This window comes from Danio rerio, chromosome 1 (genome assembly GCF_052040795.2).
Source record: "Danio rerio strain M-AB ecotype USA chromosome 1, GRCz13ab, whole genome shotgun sequence".
In the NCBI taxonomy this organism is placed as follows: Eukaryota; Metazoa; Chordata; class Actinopteri; order Cypriniformes; family Danionidae; genus Danio; species Danio rerio.
In genome coordinates, this window is record NC_141021.1 from 55,611,541 (window position 1) to 55,638,664 (window position 27,124).

General features: G+C 37.9%; 1 protein-coding gene and 1 long non-coding RNA gene across 37 annotated transcripts in view; one reads left to right on the forward strand and one right to left on the reverse strand.

The window, feature by feature from the left end:
• The window catches only part of inpp4b (inositol polyphosphate-4-phosphatase type II B), a 405,764-nt gene that overhangs the window by 259,439 nt on the left and 119,201 nt on the right, over window positions 1-27,124 (forward strand). For all 36 annotated transcript variants that reach the window (XR_015477090.1, XR_015477089.1, XR_015477091.1 and 33 more), the window contains 2 exons: window positions 796-943; window positions 18,763-18,893. Coding sequence is in view for 31 of the 36 variants with exons in the window: in XM_087237863.1 (XP_087093989.1) it covers window positions 796-943; window positions 18,763-18,893 (279 nt within the window). In the remaining 5 variants the exon portion in view is untranslated. The remainder of the gene's footprint in view (window positions 1-795; window positions 944-18,762; window positions 18,894-27,124) is intronic.
• The window catches only part of LOC147847018 (uncharacterized), a 919,394-nt gene that overhangs the window by 125,867 nt on the left and 766,403 nt on the right, over window positions 1-27,124 (reverse strand). The window lies entirely within an intron of this gene.

The following is a 27,124-nucleotide window of genomic DNA, read 5'->3' on the forward strand; positions in this document are numbered from 1 at the left end:
GCAAATTTACATCGGCATCAAAACACAGCAAATCCATTGTGTTAGAGCATTGCACCATAGGTTGCATAGACGGAGATCATAAGCCAAATACATAAATGTGTCCATCCAGCTTGCCTTATTTGCATAGACGGAGGTTACAACAACTACAATAATGTGTTCATATAGTGCATTATAATTTATATGAACAACCACTTCAATCCTGGTTTAGAGCTGATGCACTGAGGTGTCGAGAAAAAAAAACAATGAACCGGTTGCAACACTGGCTTATTACCTGCCTATTATTAAGAAATTATCTGTTTGTTAGTACTTATAAAGTAGTAGTATCTTATTCTGCATCCTTAATCCTACCCAAAACCTAAACCCAACTTCTACCTTACTAACTATTAATAAACAGCTCGTTAGTGGTTTATTAAGATAGTTAATGTTAGTTAATGGTTTTTCAATATTGTGACCTAAACTAAAGTGTTACTGAAGTGCTTTGGAATTAGCATAGCGTGATTTTAGCATGTCGTTAGCATTTTTAGCATGACTTTATCATGTTGTTAGCCTTTTTAGCGTGACTTTAGCATGTCGTTAGCATTTTTAGCGTGTCTTTAGCATGTTGTTAGCATTTTTAGCATGTTGTTAGCATTTTTAGCGTGTTTTTAGCATGACTTTAGCATGTGCAAACCAACACTCAACCTGTCTTGGCGGACAATGGCTATCATATATAGTTTTACAGTTGGATAGAAAAAACTATCATAAGTTCCATTTGATGCCAACTTTAATCTCTGGCTTTGTTTCTCTGTCCGCTAGTGTTTCAGAATGCAGTGTGCAAGGTCTACCGGTTTCAGACGGTGGACAGTAAATGGATGCTGGTGCGGGAACAGATGGCGGAGTGTACACTGTCCTTCAGCATCCCGAAGCAGCTCATTGGCCTCTGCATTCAGGAGGACACCTGCAGGTAAGACTTCAGAGCGAGCAGAGGACGCTGGGAAAGAGTAAAGAAGGAGAGAAAAGTATTGTGGCGGCACCAAAACTGCTGCATACACTCAAAAACAAATTATGTTTGCTTTTAGTTCAAACTACTCATTTAAAATGAGCTGAAACAACACAATTCTGGAGATTTTAGGGGGACAACCTAATTGTTTTATGTTCAATCCACTTCAGGTTGTAAAAACTAAAAAGTTAACCTAATTCTTTCATTTTGTACCAACACAAATCAATTGTGTGGAACCCAACATACAGTGGGGGAAAGTATTGAACATGTCATGTTAATTTTTCCTGGGAATAATCAGCTGAAGCAGCTGTTGACATGGAATTAAAGCAGATTTTGGTAAAAACACAAACAATGCAAACATAAAAATTTATCAAAACAAAAAAAATCTGAAAAATGATTTATGTGTGATAACAATAGAATGACACAAGGAGAAAATACTGAACTGCTGCAACGTATTTATTTATTTATTATTTTTAAACATTTATTTAAAGATTTGCAATGACAGAACAGTGGTCTCATGTCATCATATACAAGAATATGGCCATCTATTATACAATTGTCCATCAGCTAGTAATTTAAATTTTTTTGTGAAGGGTAAAATTAACAAATATAAATAAATAAATAAATAAATGAATAAATAAATAAATAAATAAATAAATAAATAAATAATAAAGATAGATAGATAGATACGTAGACAGACAGATAGATAGATAGATAGATAGATAGATAGATAGATAGATAGACAGACAGACAGACAGACAGACAGATAGATGGATAGATGGATGGATAGATAGATAGATAGATAGATAGATAGATAGATAGATAGATAGATAGATAGATAGATAGATAGATAGATAGATAGATAGATTGATTGATTGATTGATTGATTGATTGATTGATTGATTGATTGATTGATTGATTGATTGATTGATTTAATTTAAAAAAGTCTTTCATTATAAATTCTCTAAAAACTCCCATAGAGAATTCCAGATATGCCTGAAATCATCAGATTTTTCACGCAAGTCATAAATACGGCCTGATGGAGTATGCGGACATTTGTTGCTTTCTTTGATAACTCTGATAATGTTGTTAAAAATCTGCGGATTTTTTGTGAGTGATTTGGAATGATTTGGGAGTATCATAGCTAAAACCTCAATATATGAAATAAAAAGTAACAAATTTTTAACTTGTATTTAATGTTTACAATGCAAATCTAATTAGATCCACTTTATTTAGTAAACAAAGCAAGTCTCTCATATAATATATCTACTAATAGACAGACGATATTACTTTACAAACTATATTGTAAATAAATCAGATAAATATTTTCATATTAGTCAATAATATTACTGAAATTAATTTAAAAACTGAATAAAAATAACCCTGGGAATAATAAAAACAGACTAACATAAGCGCATATGCCGTTAAAAATGTCTTTCGAGGAGTGTTTCCGGTTCCCGGCTAAATGATGCAGACTAATATTGACTAAAGACATTGACCGAAGGAATGTTGTGAGATGACCACAACAGAATAACTTTTCTTGCTAAATACGTACAAAACTGTACCACAGATTCTAGTCCTTGACTAAGGTGTAAAGCAGTTTTACAATTTAGAAGATAAATACCTAGAGATTTAGCAATAATCTTCTGAAGTAATTTGTGGATTTCTTTCCAGAATGTCTTAATCATGTCACAGTCCCAGAATACATGCATGACAGTATCAACATTTGATTTGCACTTAAAACAACAATAAAAACATTAGAAAATATCTTAAATTTATAATACTTTATAGAAAAGGCTTTTGTGGTGATTGTACACTCAACAGAGTGTCAAAGTCTTGTTGGTTTTGTGGGTCTCGTCTATCAAATCTGAGCTTTATTTTGTATTTTATATTGGATTTACATCAGGTGATTGGCTGGGCCATTCTACAGCTCGATTTTCTTTCTCTAAAAAGCATTTGAGAGATTCCTTGACTGTGTTTTGGACCTGCTAATGTAGCTAATATTCATTTACAGTGAGTAAGGGCATAGGGTTGCTGAAGAACTACTGAAAGATTTCAGCTGCTGTCTGGGCTTTCACTGCTTTTCTACACCTTCCTTTCTCCATGTGTTCAATACTTTTTCCTGTGTCAATTCATTTTATTACACATAACTTCATTTGTAATTTAATTTAATTTAATTTAATTTAATTAGTGTTGTTTTCTTTGTGTATACTAAGTCAACGGCACCTTTAAAAATATGTTTTCTGAGAAAAATGGTGACGTGTTTCCCCCACTGTATATATACAGTTCTCCACAAAATTATATTGTCATAATTTACTCACCATTAGATATACTTTTCCTTCTTTTGTACATTAAATTAGTTTGTTTCATACTTAAAGGGTGACAATAATTTTAACAATTCCCTATATATACCAGTAATAGTTTGTGGTCAGGATGGAGTCAGATGTATACAGTGGTTCAGTGTAAATTGTCTGTATGAAAGTCTCACAGACGCAGGCTGTTCTACTGTGATATGAATCCTCTGACTCATAAGATCCCTGATGCTTCTAGAAAAACCAGTTCACGAGCAGAATTGGATGAAACTAGGATTGTTTAGAAGAAGGAGTCAGAGAAAAAAAAGGCCGTATGAGCAAGATGCTGCGCGCGGGTTTATTTCAGAGATGGAAATGGCTGTTTTAGAGCTATACTTAGCCTGCACTAAATTATTCAAGGATGTTTAACACTTCAAAGGAGAGCGCCTGTCCTCACCCTCTCCTGCTTTCCTTCATTTTACCTCCATCTCGCTGTTACCTGAGCCTTACAGAGGAAATCTGAGACAAATAGAGAAGCAAGGTGAAAAGAACAAGAGCACAGCAGTCAGTAATACACTCCAGTGATGGAAATACAGGGCTTTAAGAAGATGCTGATTGGTGTCTATAGGGTTGAGTCAGATGTGCTGTTGATGTGGATGATGCAGTAAAAGTTAGAATGCAACAGGAAATGTTTGGGAATTTATTCATTTGGGATTGAAATATGCTTTATTTACCTGCCCTATGCACAACTCCTTATACGTTTTGACTGTAATGTAATGCTGTGCATGTTTTGTGAAGCTGCTTTGGGAAAGCAAATAAGCAAGTAAACTCATTCATTCATTCATTTTCTTGTTGGCTTAGTTACTTTATTAATCAGGGGTCGCCACAGCAGAATGAACCCTCAACTTATCCAGCAAGTTTTTACGCAGCGGATGCCCTTTCAGCCGCAACCCATCTCTGTGGGGGGAAAACCGGGGCACCCAGAAGAAACCCACGCGAACGCAGGGAGAACATGCAAACTCCACACATAATTGACTAATTGTACCATTACAAATCCAAATGGCAAGCAGAAATAGTCCTTTATATTTAAGGAAATGCATCTTAAAGTCTACAAATATACATTACATGTGAAGTAGAGTAAATAACATCTGTAATTTCTAGAATTTTGCTAGTTTTCTTCAATACAGGCTCATTGTGGATACGTACCCCTGTATATATTTCTGGAGAGTGCAAATTATAAAGCCAGAGGTGCATCTAACTGCATTTCATCTTTAAAATGAACTATACGGGGTGGTATGAAGCCGCCAAAGGCTTCTGTTACTTTTAGCGCTACCAGCTGACTGCTTACCTCCATGTGAATGGTTTTTCCACTATTACCAGCTTGCCCGGTAGCTCACCATGTACGTCAGAGGACTTGAGATGCAGAGAGGAGTTGACCGTGACGAAGGGGTTTGAGTTCAACAAAAAGCTGTACCATAAAGCAGGTTAATATAAGCAAAAGAAAAAAATAAATAAACAAGTAAATAGCAGGGTGAGAACGTGGTAAAATCTGAAAATATGGTAAAAATTAGGAGGCCATGAGGGCCTTTTTCTGGATTCCTTTTGAAAACACTGTCGGTTGGGTATAAGGAAGTGGGCGATTAGGTTACTTGGTGCTTTTGAAAACACTTTCGGTAGGGTTTAGGGAAGGAGGTGGGTGGGGAGATCAGTTGGCCGGTCAGTCAGAAAACAGTAGCTTCTGGTGGATTTATGTGAGAACAGCAGGCACGAATGGCACTCGCGAGAGAAAATTGAGATCTGAAAAAGCTTACAAAGCAGCTTCTGGTGGATTCACGAATGCAAAAACTGCAAAAATTACTTACCCCCTAAAACATATTTTATACTGACCAGAAATCTCCATTTGATGGGAAATTCTTGATTAATACCCTTTTTTTACTGCTTTAGTTTTTATCTTATTATTAACAGGGTTCATACGGTCATGGAAAACCTGTAAAAGTCATGGAATATTTACATGGCATTTTCCAGGTCTGGAAAAGTTTTGGAAAAACAAAAAAACCCACAAGGTTTTGGAAAAGTCATGGAAATTACATTAAAATAAGTCATTTAGCAGACGTTTTTGTCGAAAGCGACAAAATATCTTCTTTTGTGTTCAAGTGAAAAATCCCATCCTGATGGATGAAAAACTGTAAATATGAACGGATTCTATTTTAGAGATTTTTCACTTGAGTTTTTAGGGGTGCCAATATTTTTGCCCACTGCGTATTCAAGAAAAACATTTATTTCACAGTAAGATTTTCCCCCACAATTTCAATCAAACGGATTCAGATTTCAGCTTTTTTGTCCATTCCCAGCGCTTGAGGCGAAACAAGTGTTGACAAGCGTAAACCATTTGTGAGCTTGTTTTCTCTCAGCAAAACAAGACGCTGAAAAAAACTCCCCGCTTAATTCCCTCTTTGTTTCTTGTTCTCGCTTTTTTCCCCGAGAGCTTCATCTTTTACACACATGCAAAAAACACTTCTCACCGCACCATTATCTCAGAGAGTCTTCAGATATTAGCATAGACGTGTTTTCATCTCCATCTGAGGGTCTTAAGCTCTGTGTGTGTGTGTTTGGCCGTTGAAGAATCTGAGATCATTAACAACAGTGAAACATTCCCCGACTGCAGCTCCCATAGATCAAGCCCTGCTAAGCAATTATTATCATCATGTGTGCTTTATTCAGAGCGTCCGTTTGGCCCGAGCACCTGCAGACAGGTAAATCCAGCTGCCATTTCTGTCCCTCGACGTCTAATTATCAGCCCGAGCACCGCGTTCACCTTTAAGCCCTGCTCAGCTGCTTTTGTTGACCCTGCTTTAACCACAATTGCGTGCAATTCAGAACTCATTCGGAGAGTGGAAAACACAGCACGATGCTGATGTTTCATCATTAGTGGTGTTTGCTGAGCTTATATATACAGCTTTCCATCTATCCATGCATTGTTTCTCCTGTCAGTCTGAAATAATTGACACTTTTTATTTTGTAAATACAACTCATGAATGTATTTACCTTGCTTTAATGTATAATATTAAAAGGTTAGTTGATTTAAAAATGACATTTCTGTCACGATTTACTTATTTTTCACTTATGAACACAAAAGACCCGCCCACCCACTTCCCTAAACCCAACCAACAATTTTTCAAGAGCAATCCAAAAAAAAAAATCCCTCATCTGATTTTTAAAATAAAATCTGAAATATTGGAATAGCATATGTCCGTCACTTCCTGTGAAACTAGTGCAGATTATCACAAAAATTGCTACTAATCACTTCATGTGAAAACACTGCAGCTCTTTTTCTCCTTTTTACTAAATGAACTGCACATCCGGCATTTTTATCATTTTATTTTTGCACATCTAGTAGTTTGTGCATTGAAATGTATTCTCATACTTGTATGTGTTTTTTCGTTTTTCTCCAACATTATTTCAAAACAACAACAACAACAGAACTGCTACTGTGAGCCTGAGGGTTTGATCCTCATGGCTTTCACACAATGCAATGAATGAGCTTGTTTGTTTACAGTTGTGTGTATGTGTGTGTAGTGTAGTGTAGTGTATTTGTACTTCATTCACTGTGAAATCAATGTCATTCGCTGAAGGTGTCCTTCAGAGGGTTTTCAAGTCAACATCACATCCTTTTCATTTCCTCAGTCAACATTTCTGCTTTCATTTGTCCTGCAGCTAATTGATAAACCATCAGAATCTTCATGCGCTTTTGTAGCATTTTTCCACAACTGTAAACACATCCACTTTCCTCATTGGGCGACCTCACTTGGTTCTTTTGTTTTCAGTTTTTGCAATCCAATTACTTTCTGATGACCCTTGTGTTTTTTCATTAATTATGTATTTACCTTGAAATGACTTCTGATTATGAAAGTTAAACTTGATGGTTTGGCCCAGATAGACCACTACTGGAAAATAACATACGCATACTAGAGCTGTAATCAGGCCATACAAATTAGGCCCGATAGTTCCCCAGCCCGACAGAATTCGTCCCGAGCCTGACAGGTACATTTTGATTGACAGCTTTTTAAAAGCCCGAACTCATTTATTGCCCGATATTATTCAAATGTGCACATGCACACAGCTCACTTGCTTTTTTTCTTGAATGAGTCGTTTATGTGTTTTAACCATAGACTGTAAAATATATGGACGTAGTATCCGTGACGTCACCCATAGGTTTCTAAAGAGCGCAAAAGAAGCCACAAGTAGGCGCGGCCAACTGTCGCCATTTTGTACGGGCGTCATCACACCCTAGGCGGGATACCAAACAAGGGCAAAGAGGCGGAGAGTGAGCGGAGGTACAGACACCTGCTGGCATTTAGCTTGGAGCTGATTCAGACACACTTTACTTTGGGAGAAATTCTTAATACTTTATCACCTGTGACTCAGTTGTATTCGGACCACATGTGCTTGGCTGTATACTATATCAATAAAGTGTTTAGACTTTTAAAAACACTGCTGTAACACATTGAGCCACTAAACATTGTTCTTATGACGCTTTTCAACAGGAGGAAAAGGCAAATTACTTCCAAACACTTCAGATATGGTCTGTGTTAGTTAATGTAAGACTATTGATGAAATCCAGCATAACACTGTATGACAACGCTTCAGATGACTGTTCTAGAGCCTACAGCTAATCAATCTGACAGATTCTGCAGTGCATTACAGCTCTAAATATAAATATAAACGATAAATGATCTTAAATAAAACAAATACATGTACAGAGATGGTATATAAGTATATAACTTTACTCACATGGGAAACGGAGGCCACGTGAATGGTTTGTGAGCACAATTAAGTGCACTCAGCATGCCATGCCATCTAATAATTGTAGGAAACAAGTCCAAAAGGCAGTTGACTGTGTGAAGCCACATAAAACGACACAGAAATACGATAAATATGCCGAGTTCAGTGGCTAATCTGCAGGATTCAGCTGAGGTGACGTGACGGCGACCAACGAGACCTAGCTGTCACTCAAGTGGCCACGCCCTTAATTATGCAAACTTAATATAACTTAATATAAAGGAAACGGATGAGTTCTAAAAAAATTCACCCCCCTCACAGTTGTCATGAAGGGTAATATTAGCTGTATTAACCAAAATCTTTTTTTGTACCAGGCTGTAAACATCTTTTTTTCTGCTGTAAAGTTGGCCATTATAACAGTGGGCTCAATTGAAATTTGCTCTGTTTTGGAGCCAGGAGCGGCCAAGACTAGCGGAATTTCGGATGAATTGCAGTTTTAGTTACTTCCGTATTGGCTTCCTGAGGGAGACCGGGAGGTTGCCGCTTGGTTTTAACATCATTTATTTACAACAAACGTAGGCTATAGGCCACTTGGAAGTTGGACCAAAGAAATAAAATAAGTCCTCATTAATATCTTAACATCACAGCACTCTAAATAGGCCTATGTACACACACTTAGCCTTTAAATTGGCCAACAATCACATAAAAATAAGTCTTTCCTAAGAAATTAAACAAAAATAAATTCTAAATGATGACGGGTATTTGGCAATAACGAAAGTAAGATAAAGGCTCTGCTGGATTTGTTTCGCTACATCTCTTCACAATCTGGCATTAAGACGACGATGAAGCTGAATATTAAAAGAATAATGCCAATTTTACCATATACTCTGATGATTTTATGGTTGATTTAATATTTAGTTATGATTTAAAAATCCCTTATTCATCAAGATTAGGCTAGGTGTGTTTGTGGAGGAACATTATTGAACACACTGTAGATGGTTTTGGCACAGTTCTGCACTCGCTGAGCTGCTCTGAATACCCTTTAACTGCTGCTGCTACAGGCCGGGATGCATAGCACTGATCTGACTAATTTAGCATGTTTTGGGGAGGATAGATTGTTCATCTTCCACCAGCCAAGAGCATCCATTTCATTTTCCATAACAGGGGTTTAAATGTAAATGACCTCGTCATCCTCCCTGTCAGCTTGCTGTACATTGCTACCGTAATATGCAGTGTATGAGCGACCGCCGAAATACCTTGGCGGCAATAATGACAACTGGCCTGACCGCAGTCAAAATTCGCTCTTTTTGACTTCTCAGTCATCATTTGTTTCACTTTTGCAGGGATGGATTTTAATGTTGTAACAAATGTTTTGATTAATTTCTCTCACTAATCAAAATGCATCACATTTTCATTGTAATTGTTCATGTTTATGTCTGAAATTATATAAATTAATTAACCATTGGGTTTGGGCAAAGATCTTTACACAGCGAATACACTTCCAGCTGCAACCCAGTACTGGGAAACATCCATACACAATCATTCACACACATACACTACAGCCAGTTTATTCAATTCCCCTATGGCGCATGTGTTTAGACTGTGGGGGAAACCGGACCACCCGGAGGAAACCCATGCCAACATGGGGAGAACAGGCAAACTCCATACAGGAATGCAAACTGGGGCTCGAACCAGTGACCTTGTAAACTGGGGCTCGAACCAGTCACCTTGCTATGACGCAAACCACTGAGCCCCCGTGTCACCCCATTCATGACAATAGTACTAGTCATAGTACTTAGATGGGCAACACACACTGGTGAAGTGGATAGCACGATTGCCTCACATTAAGAAAGTTGCTAGTTTGAGCCCCAGTTCAGTCAGTTGGCATTTCTGTGAGGAGTTTGCATGTTCTCCCCATGTTGGCATGGGTTTCCTTTGGGTGCTCCGGTTTCCTTCTACAGTCTATAGGTGCCATAAATATGCTGTAGTTTATGCGTGTGAATGTAAGAGTGTATGGGTGTTTCCCAGTGTTGGATTGTGGCTGGAGGGACATCCGCTGCATAAAACATATGCTGGTTAAGTTGGTGAACCCCTGATTAGTAAAGGGACTAAGCTGAGAAGAAAAAGAATGAATGAATGAGTACTAAGAAGTAACAAAAGTATGTTTTATCAAATGTGTTTTCACCCGTCTGATTCTGCCTTGAAGAGCAAAAGAAGCGCTTTCATAGTTTAATATATATTTTTTTTCAACTTTTGACCCCCAGTGTATTACTTTATAAAATCATAAAGATGTTTTCTCTCTGCTCGCAGCAATATGAACACTCTAGAATAACCAGAAAAAGAAGAATCAACAACAGCATTCATTTATAATACTCTCAATATAACCAAACATTTATTAAAAATGAACCAAATTAACATTGTAGCATCATTTCATCATCTTCCACTTGTTCCAAACCTTCTTTCATCTGTTGAACACAAAGGAAGATATACAGAAATATGTTGAATAAAAAACAGCCGTTGACTTCTCTGCACAAGGAGTTTGGCCAGAGGAGAAATGGTCGTGCCCAACTGAGGCTGGTTTCTCTCAAGTTTTTTTCCTTCATTATCGTCAATGGTGAAGTTTGTTCCTCACCACTGTCACCACTGGCTGGCTTGGTTTGGGACTTGTGGAGCTGCGCGTTGATGGATTTGCGCTTCAGTGTTTGGACTTTCAGCAGTGAAAATTAAACCACACTGAACTGATCTAAACTGAGGGTGCTTTCACACCTGCCTTATTTAGTTCAGTTGAATCACACTAGAGTTGGTTTTCTCTCTTGTTACGGTTTGTTTGGGCAGGTGTGAATGCAGCAATCGTACTCGAGTGCGCACCAAAAGTGGACCAAAAGAGCTTACAGAGACCTGCTTGAAGAGGTGGTCTTGGTATGCTTTCAAACGAACCCTGCAGCGGTCCGTTTGTGGTGAGAATATGATTTGAACTAAAACAGACCCAAATGCAAAAAACACTGCGCCTTTTGGACTAATCCAGCTGCCGTAGGCCGATGCACTCAGAGAGAGAGAGAGGGGGGGCGGGCATTACCTGATGGATCGTTGGTAATATTTCAGCAAGATGACCATGTCGCAGTTTAGCTAAATCCTCCTGAAGTGACATGCGATGCATTAAAACATTGTTTCCAGCCGCGGCCGTGCTTCATTCTCGAAATGTATAGTTTGTCTAAATCAGGGATGCAATCAGTCAGCGCAGTCGTCCCTCCATAGTAAAAAGCGTCATTTTGTGTCTGCCGGTTTGTTCACTTGCAGGAGTTCATTGGCATTTTCCCGCACGTGAATTCTGACCAACCGATAAGCAGTTTAGGAACTTTGTTAAACAACATTGGGCCAATGAGAGATGAGGATTTTGTCAGATGACTGCATTTTGGTTCTTTTCAGTTCTTTTCAACTGGTTCAGACCAAAGCCAGCAGTGTGGTATGAAAACAACTTAAAGACTGCAAAAACTGCAACAATGTATCATTTATTGCCCTTCAAATCAAATCAAATCACTTTTATTGTCACATCATAAGCAGCACGTGTGCTATGACAAGTGAAAAGCTTAGGTGCTGGCTCCAGACAGTACATATACAGACAGTGCAAATACAACAACAATGTAAAATTGACAGCGATTCGTACAATGAATAGGTGTCCACATAGTTGTAGGCAGTATTGTTTCAAGTATGGATTGGTTAAAGTGCAGTGCATGCTAGATATTGATGGTGTGCAGTGAGGGTATGGAAGAGTCTGTGTGTGGTGTGTTAAGTGTTTAACACACAGGTTGGTCCAGACCAAATGAAGCGAACTACAGATGTGAAAGCTCCCTGCAATTTAACTCTGAAAATTGGACTGACACTTTTTCATCTTACTAGAACTTCTATGTTAAGCTGCTTTGACACAATCTACATAGAAATAACCGTGAAATGAATTGAATACTACTTTTGGTTTCTACTATGGATGTCAATGACTGCTTTTCTCCAACGTTCTTCAGAAAATGTGTTTTTTTTTGTTCAACATGAAATCATATAAAGTTTAGAACCACTTGAGTGTGAGTAAATGGTGAGAAAATATTCATTTTTGGGTGAACTGTCCCTTTAAGCAACCAGAATAATAAAAGTTGAAGCCGGTGTCCACATTACTGCCGGTGTCCTGCATCTGAAGCCATTGTAGCTGCTGTTAATTACTATTCCTTTCACATTTCTTCACATTTCAGACACAAAGCCTCCGGTGATTTTAAAGTGAGAGCTGGCTGTAACGCACCATGAAATGAAGCTTTGGCCCTCCGTACCAACATCTACACATAATTCCAGCGTTCGCATCTCTAGAAAAAATAAAATGGTTGTGTTTTTTTTTACTCCAATCCCTCTGCTAGATCTATTGTTTCAGCTGCACTCTTTATCACTGTGTCTTTCTTCCCCCCAAACCCCAATAAAATATGAAACAGAAGTTTCCTCAGCTTCCTCTCCGCATGCGCTCTTTCCGCTACAAATCTCTTTTTTATTATCGCCGGCGCTCCACCCAAAGCACATTCTGATAAAGCGACATTACAATTCGAGTCGGAGCTTTTGAACAAAACAAGATGGTAGATATGATGCCTTTTTTTTTTTAAGTGGCTCCACAACTTCGGCAGACAGTCTTCTCAGACTTTTAACAGCTGCAGCTCGGCATGAAGGAATAACAATTTCTTTTCAGCTATTTTCCTTAGATAAGCTTTGTTTGACAATGAGAACGAGCGCAGAATGGATGATTGCGGAGGCCTCGGAGAGATGCCTGCCGAGGAAATTGTGAAAAAACCTGCGCTTATTAGCCAATTGTCCTGTTAAACCACTCAAGTAATGATACGCTGTATAAAATGTCACTTACTTAAATTTTAAAGTTGAACCAATTTTACTTTACAAGACATTTTAGCTTGCATCAAATAAGCTGATTTTAAAATCAAAAACTTTGTTAAACTTAAAAAAATAACTTGAAACCTGATAAACTTTCAAATTAAGTTAAAATAAAATAAAAACATCATCTGAAACCTGATAAACTCTCTAAAATAAGTTAAAGTAATGTAAAAACATCATCTGAAACCTGATTAACTCTCTAAAATAATTCAAAGTAACATAAAAACATCATCTGAAACCTGATAAACTCTCTAAAATAAGTTAAAGTACCATAAAAACATCATGTGAAAGTCAAGTAAAAACAATCTGAAACCTGATGAACTTTCTAAATTAAGGTAAAGTAACGTAAAAACATAAGTTGTCATGACTTTTTATTTTATTTTTCTTATAGTCAGTTAAATGTCTGTGGAAAGAGCAGTATCAGCAGATACTAAGCAGACAGTCTACTAATACTCAAATGAACCATCAAAATAAAGTGCCACCAAAAACATGTTCTGTGTGAACAACACCTTATTCTGTGGTGTTTCTAGACAAATACAAGCCCATATATACATGTCAGACATCAGACAGCAAATGCTATGCTTACCCCATTGTTGATTTTGCTTTATTTAATTAAGATTAGAAATGTTTGCATTTTTAATTATGTTTAGGATGCAGTCGGGTGAACAAAAGCGTGTGAAATTGACACTGCGTATAATTAGACTTTAAGTTTTGTGTTAGTAATATTTTCTGCTCACCAAGCCTGTATTCGTACAGTATGATTGACGATGCTGAAATGTTTTTGCCATTAAAACAGCTATTTTCTTTTGTAATAAATGTCTTTTATTCCTCATGCAATCTTCTCAGATCTAATAACTTGACCTGGTGTTTAAATACATATCATTATCCGGTTTGAAATAGCTGCGCTTCCCCATCATTTCTGGAAACTGGAATATATTTTCAGGTTTTCTGATGAATTAAAAGTTCAAAAGAGCAGCATTTATTTATTATAAAAATCTCTGTTACCATTATAAATGTCTCTATTGTCACTTTTGATCATTTTAATACTTTCTTGATGAATATAAATATTAATTAAAAATATTAATAAAGAAATAACCTGCAATTATGCACATTAAAAGCAATTACTCTGAACAAGACTAATCTCTTTAGAAAAGCATTCATTATTTTGTGCTTGGTGATGCTTTTTCGCACAAAACAGGCACAACTTGGCTTTTAGAAAGCATTTTGGATTATTTAAAACACATTTGAACCTGCTCTTATCTTGAACAAAGTTGAGTACTAATCTCCCTTTTCACTCGCTCCTTTCCTTTTCTCCAGCTCTTGTCACCTTTGCCTTCTTTTGGAGATGCTAATCACATTGCTGAAATTATTATTAAAGTATCACAGAGGCTTTGAATTTACATGAAAATTAATCATTGTTCCCTTTGGAAAGTCCCTCCACAATTAAAGATTCCTGAGCCTTTATTAACGAGACTTGGCTCTGTTAGTCTGCAAGGAGAGATAAGAGCCCGTTACCAATGTAAAGCTGGTGAAGAGGCAGCCCTCATACAGTATGACAACATGAAAAACACCAGCCATCACTCCAGCACACCGCAGCCATGTTTCCATCCACCTATTTTTTGTTGGACAAAAATATTCTTAATAGAAGCAAGATAGAGCTGCACGATGGCTCAGTGGTTAGCACTGTCGCCTGACAGCACAAAGGCCTCTGGTTCAAGTCCCAGCTGGGCCAGTTGGCATTTCTGTGTGGAGTTTGTATGTTCTCCCTGTGTTATCGTGGGTTTTCTCCGGGTGCTCCGGTTTCCCCCACAGTCCAAACACTTGCGCTGTAGGGGAATTGAATAAACTAAATTGGAATTATGAGTGTGTGTGTGTGCGCGCGCGTGTGTGTGTGTGTGTGTGTGTGTGTGTGTGTGTGTGTGTGTGTGTGTGTGTCTGTGTGTGTGTAAGAGAGAGAGAGAGAGAGAAAATGAGTGTGTATGGGTGTTTACCGGTAATGGGTTGTGGCTGGAAGGGCAAAGGGCAATAAAAACATGCACACAACTGAGGACAAACTTTTTATCCAATAAGAAAAATGTGCAGAAACTATGATGAAAACACATTTACAGAATAAATTCCAGCAATGTGCATCAAATAAGCCAAAAATGGGTTAAATGGGACTGCATTGATTAGCCGGCAGCTAGCTTTCTGCACTTCTCACATGGTCGCCCTCTGAAGCTATGCAGGGCTGTACCTGGATGGGAGAACACATGGGAAACCTAAGCTGCTGCCGGACGTGGTGTTAGTGGGGCCAGCAGGGGGCGCTCAAACCTGCGGTCTATGTGAGTCCAGAATTCAGCCAATTGGCCGGTTGCCCAGTCAATCATTCAGTCAGTTAGACAGTCGGCCGTTCAACAGGGCTGGCGTGAACGGCACTCGCGGGAGACATTTAAGATACAAAAAAGTGCACACAGCGGCCTCTCGTGGATTCGCGAAAACAAAAACTGCAAAAAGTATTCAGAAACATCCACGGGACTAAGTTTTTAGAATGAGCCTGGGTTGGTAAAGTTACTTAAGTGTCTAGAAAAGCGCTAATTAAGGAATTATAATAATAATAATAATAATAATAATAATTATTATTATTATTATTATTATTATTATTGTTATTAATGGTCAAACCACCAGAGCAAAAATATTGTGAAACATCTGAAATGTTGTTTTTGGTCTTTTTGAAAACCCTCAGCCAAAGTCTGTCTTCACAGTGGTTCAGTATTAGTATTATATTATTAGTATTACTTTCTTTTGGTAATCTTCAATGATTGTCTGATCATTTGCTTCTGCATTTGAAGTGACAGTCCATTTGCTGATGTCGACCCAAGGGTTTCCATACACTCTCTTACCGTTAGTTTGCTATGAAGGAATGATATGCGAAATGTAAGCCCTACTAAATTTTCCATTTCAGTTGAAAGTACATCAACGTACTGAAATAATCTCGTTCACACAGACTTTAATGTTTTATGTGATATTTTAGTTTTGCTTGCGCATCTTTGAATGCAAACATATGAGTCGAGCAAAAAAAAAAAAAAGTGTTCCGCATGGGATATTGTCACAGCCAGACCAGGTTCTCCCCTCACTCAGTCACCACCATCATCATGATCACAGTCACCTGAGTATTAATCAGTCACACACCTGCACATCATTTCCTATCATCACTCCAGCACCATAAAGTCCCTCACCATCCGTCACTCACTGTTCAGTCTCGTTGCTAACTAGAAGGACTGCACTCTCCTCACGGTAGATTTCTACTCTATTTACCTGTCTCGGTTTCCTATGATCTCCAGTGTCTGCATCTCACCCTCCTAATGTGGTTTCTCATGGTCCCTCCTCTGGTTGTTGTCGATTCCCAGAGTTTGTCTATCTGTGTGTCTGGCTTCCATCCTACAAAGCATCTCCATTGAGTTCTGTCCACACCCTGCCATCCTATTCGATAAACTGTGATCATACGTCCATCTCTGGTTCCCGTCTTTATCTATGACACAAATAAAGTGGACACCAATGCATAAATGCTGTCAATGAGATCAATGAGTGAATTTGGTTGCAGAAATAGCCCGTGGTTCAGTTTGAAAGTTTTAGAAATTCAGAAACAAAGAGTTTTTTGACTTTTAGTCCATATTTCTTGACTTCTGAGAAAACATATCACATTCCCAGTTCAAAACTTCCTCCATGGTAAAAAATAAAAATAAAGCAGTAGAAAACACACAGCTAAACAGCTCGTTTTGTACTTACTGGATGTCAGAAATGCTTGTAAAGTTGAGGTAAAGCTTATTTTTTTAACAATATCCCTCATCGGTTGAGTCAAGTCTTAGTATTTTGAAGAGTATATATTGGAGAGCACCGGGTGTTTGATGAATTGATCTGAGCGCAGTGCAGGTTTTAGACAGCAGATTTGTTGTTGTTGTTATTGATGGATAAAGCAAGCTGCATCAGACCCGACAGTGAACCTGCAGATCACAAGTTACTGCCGCAAAGTGCTCATTTCACATGTTTTCACAGAAGCCTTAAAGTCACAGTGGGAAAAAAATGTTCAGCCAGAGTGTCAAATGCTTTTGAAAATCTAAAATATGCCATTAATTCAGCCGTTCTTGCTTCCATTGATGTTTAAAATGCTCGACATCTGAAATGGTGCTGCAGAACATGATCGTCAGGTTTTGATCATGTCTGCTCCAGCTGTCATTATGAAAAATTTGCATTTCCAATGCAAAGTAGAGGTTCGCTATAGGGCTCTCGGGCTTTTGAATGTTGTATGTTGAGAGGAAACAGTAGGCTAATAAGTTGATGAGTAAAGCTTGATGACAAACTTTGATGTTGGCTTGTCAAAACCTCGTCTGAAAGTTTAAAGTAACCTTTTGTAGCTTTGAAAAGTTGAAAAGCTTCACTCAGAGAAGTTGAAAGAAAAGTCGTTCAACACATTGCTATTATGTTTTAGCATATTGCTAGCATGTTAAATATGTTACCTGCTTTTTAAATGTATTTTAATGTATTTCTAACAAGTTTATTACATTATTTGCATTATTATAGCATAGCATGTTGTTTTAATACATTGTTTAACTATTACAGTGTTTAAGCGTGTTTTTTCTATCACATTACTAGTATTTTGTTAGACTTTACTTGCACGTTTCTAGAGAATTTTAGCATGTTGCTTTTATAACAGTGCTAGCTTTAATTTGCTAGCATGTTTTAGCTTCTTTCTAATGTATTTGGTCATGTTTAGCATGTTGCTTGCATGTAACTAACAGTTTTACCACATCACTGGTGTACCTAATCTCATTTGGCATTTGATCACCTTTTAACACATCGTTCTACACATTGTGGTAACATGCTGCTAATATGGATTAACATGCTAGATGTTTTAGTAGACATTGGAAATGTGGCTAATATGTTTTAGCCTGTAACACGTTTCCAGTATATATTTCTTATTGGTTTTCTTCAATACAAGCTCATTCTGAAAACGTTCCCCGTATACATTTCTGGAGTTCGCAGGCTATGTTACCAGAGCTACGTATGGCTGCATTTCGTCATTAAAATGAATGCTATGGGGGTGGTATGACTTCACCGACGGCTTCTGATTATTTTCTGCGCTACCAGCTGACAGCATATCTCCGTGTGGACAGCTTTCCCGATGTTACCAGTTTCCCCAGTGGCACGCCATGTACGTCAGCAGACTTGAGATGAGTTGTCTGCAATGACGGGGTTCCAATACAGGGAAGGGCAGTTCCATAAAGCATGAAAAACAAAAGGCAAAAAATAAAATAAACAAGTAAATAACAGGGTGAGAACGTGGTAAGATCTGAAAACGTGGTAAAAATCAGACAAGGGCTTTTGTTTATCTGGATTGATTTTGAAAACACCATCTGATTGGTTTAGGGAAGGAGGTGGGCGGGGGTATCGGTCGACCAGTCAGTCAGTTGACAGCAGCCTCTGGTGGATTTACATGAGAACAGCAGGCATGAATGGTACTTGCGAAAGAAATTTGAGATCTAAAAAAATGTACACAGTGCCCTCTGGTGGATTTGCAGATACAAAAACTGCAAAAAAAAAACACACCTCCTGGGATGTATTTTGTGATCTCCAGAAATGTATAAAGGGGTATATATTCATAATGAGCCTGGATTGGTTCGAATGCTCTGTATGAGTTATTGTGTAAAAGTTTTCACCCCCCTCACAGCAAGCTTAAATTGGGTGGGTTTGGATGTCTGATAGGGGAATTCAGCAAGTCATTCCAACGTAACAATGATTGATTTGTGTTTGTATGTACTGTAGGATACAGGAGCTGAAGGATCTGGGAGAGCTTTCACCACACTGGCACAACCTGCGGAAAGACGTGATCTCTCGCTACGAACAGATCATCAAGGAGTACCAGGACACGCTGGTGGAGCTGGAGAAACTCACAGGTAAAGACCACGGATTGAGTGAACCACACACAGTCGCAATTTTCAGCTTTTCTCATTTTACATGCATGAGAATTTTCCCAGAGCAAACAGTTTTTGCAATTTGCATGCCACATCACACAATTGATCAGCAGTGCTGGTTGTAAAAGTGTTTTTTTTATATATCCAGCCACGTTCATGCAGAATTTCTTAGTTCATCAATTTTTTATAAACAGCTCACAGTTTGCTGTCACATTCAATGCGACGTTAAACTTGCATGACTGCACATGCTACAGAGGAACAAGCAAGCGCAGAGGGCTTTTATAACTGCCTTCTATTGCATTAGGACGTATAAAGCTTGTTTACAGTAAACACATATGTGTCACTTTCAATAAGATGATGTGCTTTAGTGAACCACGCATTGTTTTCTCCAGCAATGCAACCATTTCAACTCACTTTAAATGAACTAAAATGTTGTCATGTTAGTCGCTAGCATGTGTCCAGCATATCCATATACCTCCTTTTGTTGTTTTAGTATGTTGCAAGCACAATTTAACACATAGTTAGCATGTTATTAGCATGGCCGACTGAATAGCATGTTTAACATTGTTGGCCTTGGCGTGTTTAGCACATTAAAATCAGGTTCAATACATAACAATCTGGCTTACTTTGTATGGACTAAATAAGCCAGCAAGAAGCTAGCATGTGATTAGCAAGTTTAGCAAATCATAAGCCTGTGATTGGGATGTTTATCACATTACCGGCATGTTCAGCACACATTGATTTCAGGTTTAACACATTGTTAGCCTAGCATGTTTTAGCACATTAATAGCATGTTTAATGCATCCAACTGGTTTTGAGTGGACTAAACAGCTAGCAAGCAACTAGCATGTGGCTAGCAAGTGACTAGCAAACACATTGTTAGCTTGTGACTAGGATGTTTATCACATTACCGGTTTAGCACACAATGGTTTTATGTTTTAACATATTGTTAGGCTAGCATGTTTTAGCATGTTAATAATGCATACCAATTCAACTAATTTTGAATGGACTAAAATGCTAATATTAAACTAGCATTTTTACCTAATTACTAGCCTGTGATTAGGATATTTATCAGATTACCAGCATGTTTAGCACACATTGATTTAATGTTTAACACAATGTTAGCCTAGCATGTTTTAGCACATTAATAGCATGTTCAATGCATACCAATCCAACTAATTCTGAACAGACTAAAAAAGCTAGCAAGTAGCTAACTTGTGACTAGCATGTTTAACATATTAATAGCCTGTGACTAACATGTTTAACATATTATCGACTTGTTTAGCACACACTGATTTCATGTTAAACACATTCATAGCATGTTTAATGCATATCTACCAACTTTTTTCAAACAGACTAAAAAAAACATGAAATTAGCATGTTTAGCTAATTATTAGCCAGTGACTAGGATGTTTATCACATTGCCAGCATGCTTAGCACACATTTCATGTTTAATACATTGTTAGCCTTGCATGTAAAATGCTAACATGGAACTAGCATGTTAGCTAATTACTTGTAGGTAACTAGGATCACTTTGCCAGCATGTTTAGCACACATTGACTTAGCACATTGTTAGCCTAGCATTTTTAGCGTACAAATAGCATGTTTAAAACATCCAACTGATTTTGAATGGACTGAAATGTTAGCAAGAAAGTAGCATGTGACAAGTATATTTAGCACATTACTAGCTTATAACTAGCATGTTAAGCACACACTGATTTTATGTTTATATCTATAGCATGTTTAGTGGTGGTCAGTCCAACTAATTTCAAATGGACTAAAAAGCTAACATAAAACTAGCATGTTTAGCTAATTACTAGCCTGCGACTGGAATGTTTATCACATTACTGGCTTCTTCAGCTCACATTGATTTAATGTTTAACATCTTGTCACCCTAGCATATTTTAGCACAAAAATACAATGTTGAAACTACCATGTTTAGCTAATTACTAGCCTGTGACTGTTTATCACTTTACCAGGACACACTGATTATTCTAAAAAACATGTTATACCAATTTTTGTTAAGTTTATCATGACTTATGTCTAGCATATTCTAACATGTTGCTAGCATGCTTCTTAGTTGTTCTGGCACGTTGTTCAAATGTTTTAGCACATTGCTAGCATGTTACCAGAACAATGACAACATGCCTAGCATAGTTATTCTCATTGCTAATATGTTACTAGCATGTTTTAGGATGTTGACAGCCTTCTGAATTGACCAAAAATTGGAGGAAAAAGGCTGGTTTTATACTCCTGTTCATACACACACACACACACACACACACACACACACACGCACATAAGCCAAAATGACAAATAATACACTGCTGCAGTGCATTTTATAATAGCGATTGCCATATAAATGTTATATGCCTCCACTGCTTGACACATTGTCTTCTAGTATATCCCATCATCCTGCCCAGCTCTAGCCTGAAAACATGATCCATATCATTGGAGAAAGGATAAAACGGACCACAAAATGCCAGTATTTGTCAGTCGTGGCGCCTCACACCAACCCAAAATAGTCATTGATGATCTTGCCCTTCTAATCAGCCGAAACACTGGTCTTCCAGATCGATGGAGGCATTACACAGGCTAATATTCAGCCCTGCAAGAGTGCAGGCTTGTGTTTGTCTGTTGACGTGTGTCCCCCTGAAGGAGCAGGTTGAGATCTGGGCTGATTCTGCCTCTCGACAGGAGCTAGCAAGTGCTCAGCTGCTGCATCGGCCTGTAATCTTGTTTGCCGTGTTACAGACGCCCTGCTCCCTCTCAGACATTCCCATCTGGCCTTTCCCTTGATACCATGGATATACACAACTATGTGTTTTGAAAATCAGACCAGTCCTTCTGGAAACCCAACGAGACAAGTGCTTTTTTGTTTGCTCAGTATTTCTTTCGATACCATAGATTGTGTTGATTGGAATATTCAAGTTGGTAAAATTGCAAACTAGCATTCACAGGACATTGCAAAGAGGTTTTTCTGACAAACTAATAAGAGTTAATGATTATGCACAATCTTCTCTAATTATTACTTTTGGGTTGCATTTAAATAAACATAAAATACCCTTCCCAGAACACCTCAGGAGTCAGAAATTGTTCTGTGGGAATGCAAGAGCCAGTCATGCTTTTGTACTATTTTTACCTTGAAATAGAGCTTTGGGAAAATAATGAAGAAGCCTCTTCAAAGTTACTATCAGTTTTCAGGATTTGCTATTAATAAGGTTGTTTTGAGTGAAAGTTTGATTTGTGTTTAATTTTTTTCTGATAACTAATTTGGTGTTATTCTGGTGTGTATTATACATACAGTCACCGGCCACTTTATTAGGTACACCTTACTAGTAACATGTTGGACCCACTCTTGCTTTCAGACCTACCCTAATCCTTTGTGTCATAGATTCAAGAAGGTACTGAAATTATTCCTCAGAGATGTTGGTCCATATTGACATGATTGCATCACGTAGTTGCTGCAGATTTGTCAGCTGCAGATCCATGATGCGAATCTCCCATTCCACCACATTACAAAGATGCTCTACTGGATTGAGTTCTGGTGACTGTAGAGGCCATTTGAGTTCAGTGAACTCATTGTCATGTTCAAGAAACCAGATTATTGGCGCTTTATAACATGGCGTGTTATCCTGCTGGAAGAGGCAATCAGAAGATGTGTACTCTGTGGTCATAAAGGGATGGACATGGTTAGCAACAATAATCAGGTAGGCTGTGGTGTTGACACGATGGTGTTGACGTTGATACTTAAGTGTGGCAAGAAAATATCCCCCAGACCATAACACCACCATCAGCTTGAAACGTTGACACAAGGAAGGATGGATCCATGCTTTCATGTTGTTGACGCCAAATTCTGACTCTACCATCTGAATGTGGCTGCAGAAATTGAGACTCATCAGACCAGGCAACGTTTCTCCAATCTTCTATTGTCCAGTTTTGGTGAGCCTGTGTGAATTGTAGCCTCTGTTTCCTGTTCTTAGCTGACAGGAGTGGCACCCGGTGTGGTCTTCTGCTGCTGTAGCCCATCTGCCTCAAGGTTGGACATGTTGTGCGTTCAGAGATGCTCTTCTGCAGACCTCGGTTGAGTTACCGTCGACATTCTATCAGCTAGAACCAGTCTGGCCAATCTCCTCTGACCTCTGGCATCAACAAGGCATTTGCGCCCACAGAACTGCCGCTCACTAGACATTTTCTCTTTTTCGGACCATTCTCTGTAAACCCTAGAGATGGTTGTGCATAAAAATCCCAGAAGATCAGTAGTTTCTGAAATACTCAGACCAGCCCGTCTGGCACCAACAACAACACCACGTTCAAAGTCACTTAAATCATCTTTCTTCCCCATTCTGATGCTCGGTTTGAACTGCAGCAGATCGTCCTTACCATGTCTACATGCCTAAATGAGTTGCTGCGTGTGCGATGGGATTGGCTGATGAGAAATCTGCGTTAATGAGTAGTTAGACAGGTGTACCTAATAAAGTGGCCGGTGAGTGTATGTGTGTGAAATAAGCAGATAGACAAATGTGCAATATATGTATATAAGCATATTTTGCTCTAATATCAAGTCTAAAGTCATGTAAAATTGGCCTATTGTCAATATAATCATTCTTATGCATCCGAGTATTTACTTATGTGGGAAGCTGCTGTGTAATAAGCCCGATAATATACATCCAGCTTGTAGTTATCGCAGAATAAATGCCCCCCTCCAGGGTGATAGAGGACCCCTCTGCTCCGTGTTTGCATTTATTCTGCTGTAACAACAGGCTGGATGTGCATTATTTATATGCAAATATGTACAAGATAATCTCAGGGTTCGTTGTTTTTCAGTGCATATAGAGGATGTGCTATGCTGACAGTACAATTAGCATGCCAAAACCTCTGCAGCTGAAGTGATAAAGCATAAAAACAGAACTTCAGAAAAAGAAGAACTAGTCAGTGTTAGTGATAGACTAGTTGGCTTTGGTTATCATCGACTGGAGCTGTGTATGTTCCTGCTGTCCTGAGGGATGTTGTCATAATCCGCTCACCGCAGTGCCACTGCAGAGTATTAATTATTGATATCTAATGTTATCAGTTATAACAGGGTTGGCAACTTGTGGCTTGAGAGCGTGTTTGGTTTCCAGCAGATCCGTCCTCACGTCGCCCTCTTCACCTCAGGCTGGGTACTGCAGGCGTTAATATGAAGAAACAACCTCTGTGGTGTTTTGTTTTTTCCCCTTTGCTTTAATTCATTTTTAATTAGACAAGGCTGACTCGGGGTACTTGAGAGTGTGTTAACTAATGAATTAATCATTTTGTGTTAGCATTGTTTGCAGCCGGTGGAATTAGAGGCACTGGGAGCTAATCCTGTTGTTTGTCAGTCCTCCAGCGGGACTGTGCGGCCCGCGGTGGAGAAACCCACAAACTCACACCGCAGACACAGACAAATCCAAGCAGAGACTCTACTGAGCCTCCCAATACATAAAGGGGAATCAAAATAATTAGTTTGGAGGCTTTCTGGAAAATTCACTCATCATTTTGCTCTTTTACCTCAAGTCACAACAGACTATATAAAGCTGTTTGTTTTATTATTTTAAAAAGAACATCATTTGGATAGTTGATAAAAGTTTTAAATGAGTTTTTTAGGCATTTTTATACAGTTGAAATCAATTATTTGTCCATCTGTAATTTTTTAAATCACAAATATTTCTTAAATTAAGCTTAATGGATTCAGGAAACTTTCACAGTATTTCCTAAAATATTTATTCTTCTGGAAAAAGTCTTATTTCTTTTATTTCGACTAGAATAAAAGCTGTTTTTAATTTTTAAAACCATTTTAAGGTCAATATTATTAGCCCCCTTAGGAAATATATATTTTTTTGATTGTCTACAGAACAAACCATCGTTATACAATAACTTGCCTAATTCTTGCCCGTCTTCGAGTTCTTCTGATCCGCTACTTGATCCATTGCTTTGAAACTGACATCGATGAGTGGCGCAGTGTGTAAAATTTTAAATTCTTATTAACTTGACATGGAATATTAAAAACAAAACACTCAATAATTGTGGAAAAATAAAAAAAATTGTGGAAAAGAAGCAAGTTGGAGTGAAAAATTTGAATGTTTTATAAATATACACTATTGGGGTTGTATTTTTATTAAGGATGGATTAAATTAACCAAAAGTTAAAGTAAATTATAAATATACAGATACAGATTTTATTCTGTAACACACAGAATTTTTTTTTGGAAAAATAAATGACTATGAATAAAATGAACAATAATAATGTGTAGTTGATAATAATAATAATAATAGTAATAATAATAATAGCAGTATGCTATTAATAGTTATACTTCAAAACTTTTTTCTAATTCAACATCTGAATCACACCTTAGACTGTTTTCAATAATAATTAAATGAATACTATCACTAATAATAATAATAATAGTTTATACTAATATTAGTTTAATAATAGTTAGACTAATAATAGATTCTTAATTTCAAAACCCACCCAATGTTTTTATTCTAGTTCACACAGACACCTTAGACTGTTTTCAATAATAATAATAATCATATGAATACTATGAATAATAATAATATGAATTATAATAATAATAGGGCATCACGGTAGTGCAGTGGGTAGCACGATGGCCTCACAGCAAGAAGGTCACTGATTCGAGCCTCAGCTTGGTCAGTTGGCATTTCTATGTGGAGTTTGCATGTTCTCCCCTTGTTCACGTAGGTTTTCAAGTCCAAAGACTTACGGTACATGTGCATTAGGTAAGCTAAAAATTGGCCGTAGTGTATGTGTGTAAATGAATGTGTATGGGTGTTTCCCAGTGATGGGTTGCAGCTGTAAGGGCATCCTCTGCGTAAAAAAACATATGCTTGATAAGTTGCCGGTTCATTCTGCTGTGGCGACCCTAGATTAATGAAGAGATTAGGTCGAAAATAAAATAAATAATAATAATAATAATAATAGTAATAGGCTAATAATAGTTTCTTAATTTCAACCCCTCCCCAAAATTGTTCTTCTATGCATGGCGTCTGCTTTTGTAACTCGTTTAAAAGTGTATGGGTTTTGTGGCGAGTAAATTAAGACCAAATTGTTTTGTTTTGGAGATGCTGTTTGTACCCCGTCGGCTTTAGCTGCCTCACGTAAACTTAAAAACAGCTTATTAAGCCTCAGACACTGGTTTGTTTGTGAAACCACCGACCGTCTGCTCAGCTCAAGCCTCCAGGCCGCAGACGCCACAGCTTTACTCCTGCTGGTGCCGCTTTGATGAGAGGAAAACCCTAAAAACACTCCACACAGGAGACCAGTAGTGAGGCAGGAGAACATCTGAATCACACTGACGCCTTAGACTGACAGACATGAAACTGAAACAAGCACAGATATAAAAGTACCAGCAGTCAGGTCTAGAAGTAGAATCTCTATTCAGCTTCTCCCGAGGGAAGGCTGAGGATGTTAGCTGATTGTTGAACCCATCTCTTTATATTAATCCAAATAAATATCTGTGTATTTTTTTCTAACATTGTTATTTTATTTAAATTACAAAACAGTAAAGAACTGAGCATTTCCACCTTTAATTACTATAGGTCAAAATGACTGCATGCATGTCTGCTACGTTTCGCTGTGACTTTAAATATGAGGGCATTTTTTTGCCTAGCAACTTCCTGCTAACATAAATAAAACTTTTTGATAGCAAAAACATGTATTTAGTTCAGTAATAATTCAAATCAGCATATTCTGTGCCGCAAAAAATAGCTCCTGTATTGAAAGTCAAAATGAAAGTGAGGCCCAGACCTTTGCATGTTCTAGTATCTTAACAACATATTTATAGGCTGTATTACCAAAAAAGATAATATTTTTAGGGTAATGGTGTCATTAAATATGATGTCAGACATTCAAAGCGTAATTTTAAAGTCTTAATAATATAAATATGATGTGACAGTATGACGTCTTATATGAGAACCGTCAAAATGACCAGCAGGGCTTTACATTAACACCCGCCAACCCGCCAAATGCGTTAGATTTCAGCAGTGGCGGGTAAGACAGACACTACTACTAGCCACTTTGGCTGAATGAAAATAATTTTTCCAGATAATAATTCTTAAAAGCAGGGTTTAACATTAAGGATGGTCCAATATGCATGCCAAGGCGATCTTAGATTTGAGAAGCACACGACTGACAAAAATATTTGCGTTTGCAACTTCGCGCAAGCAAAGCAGGTG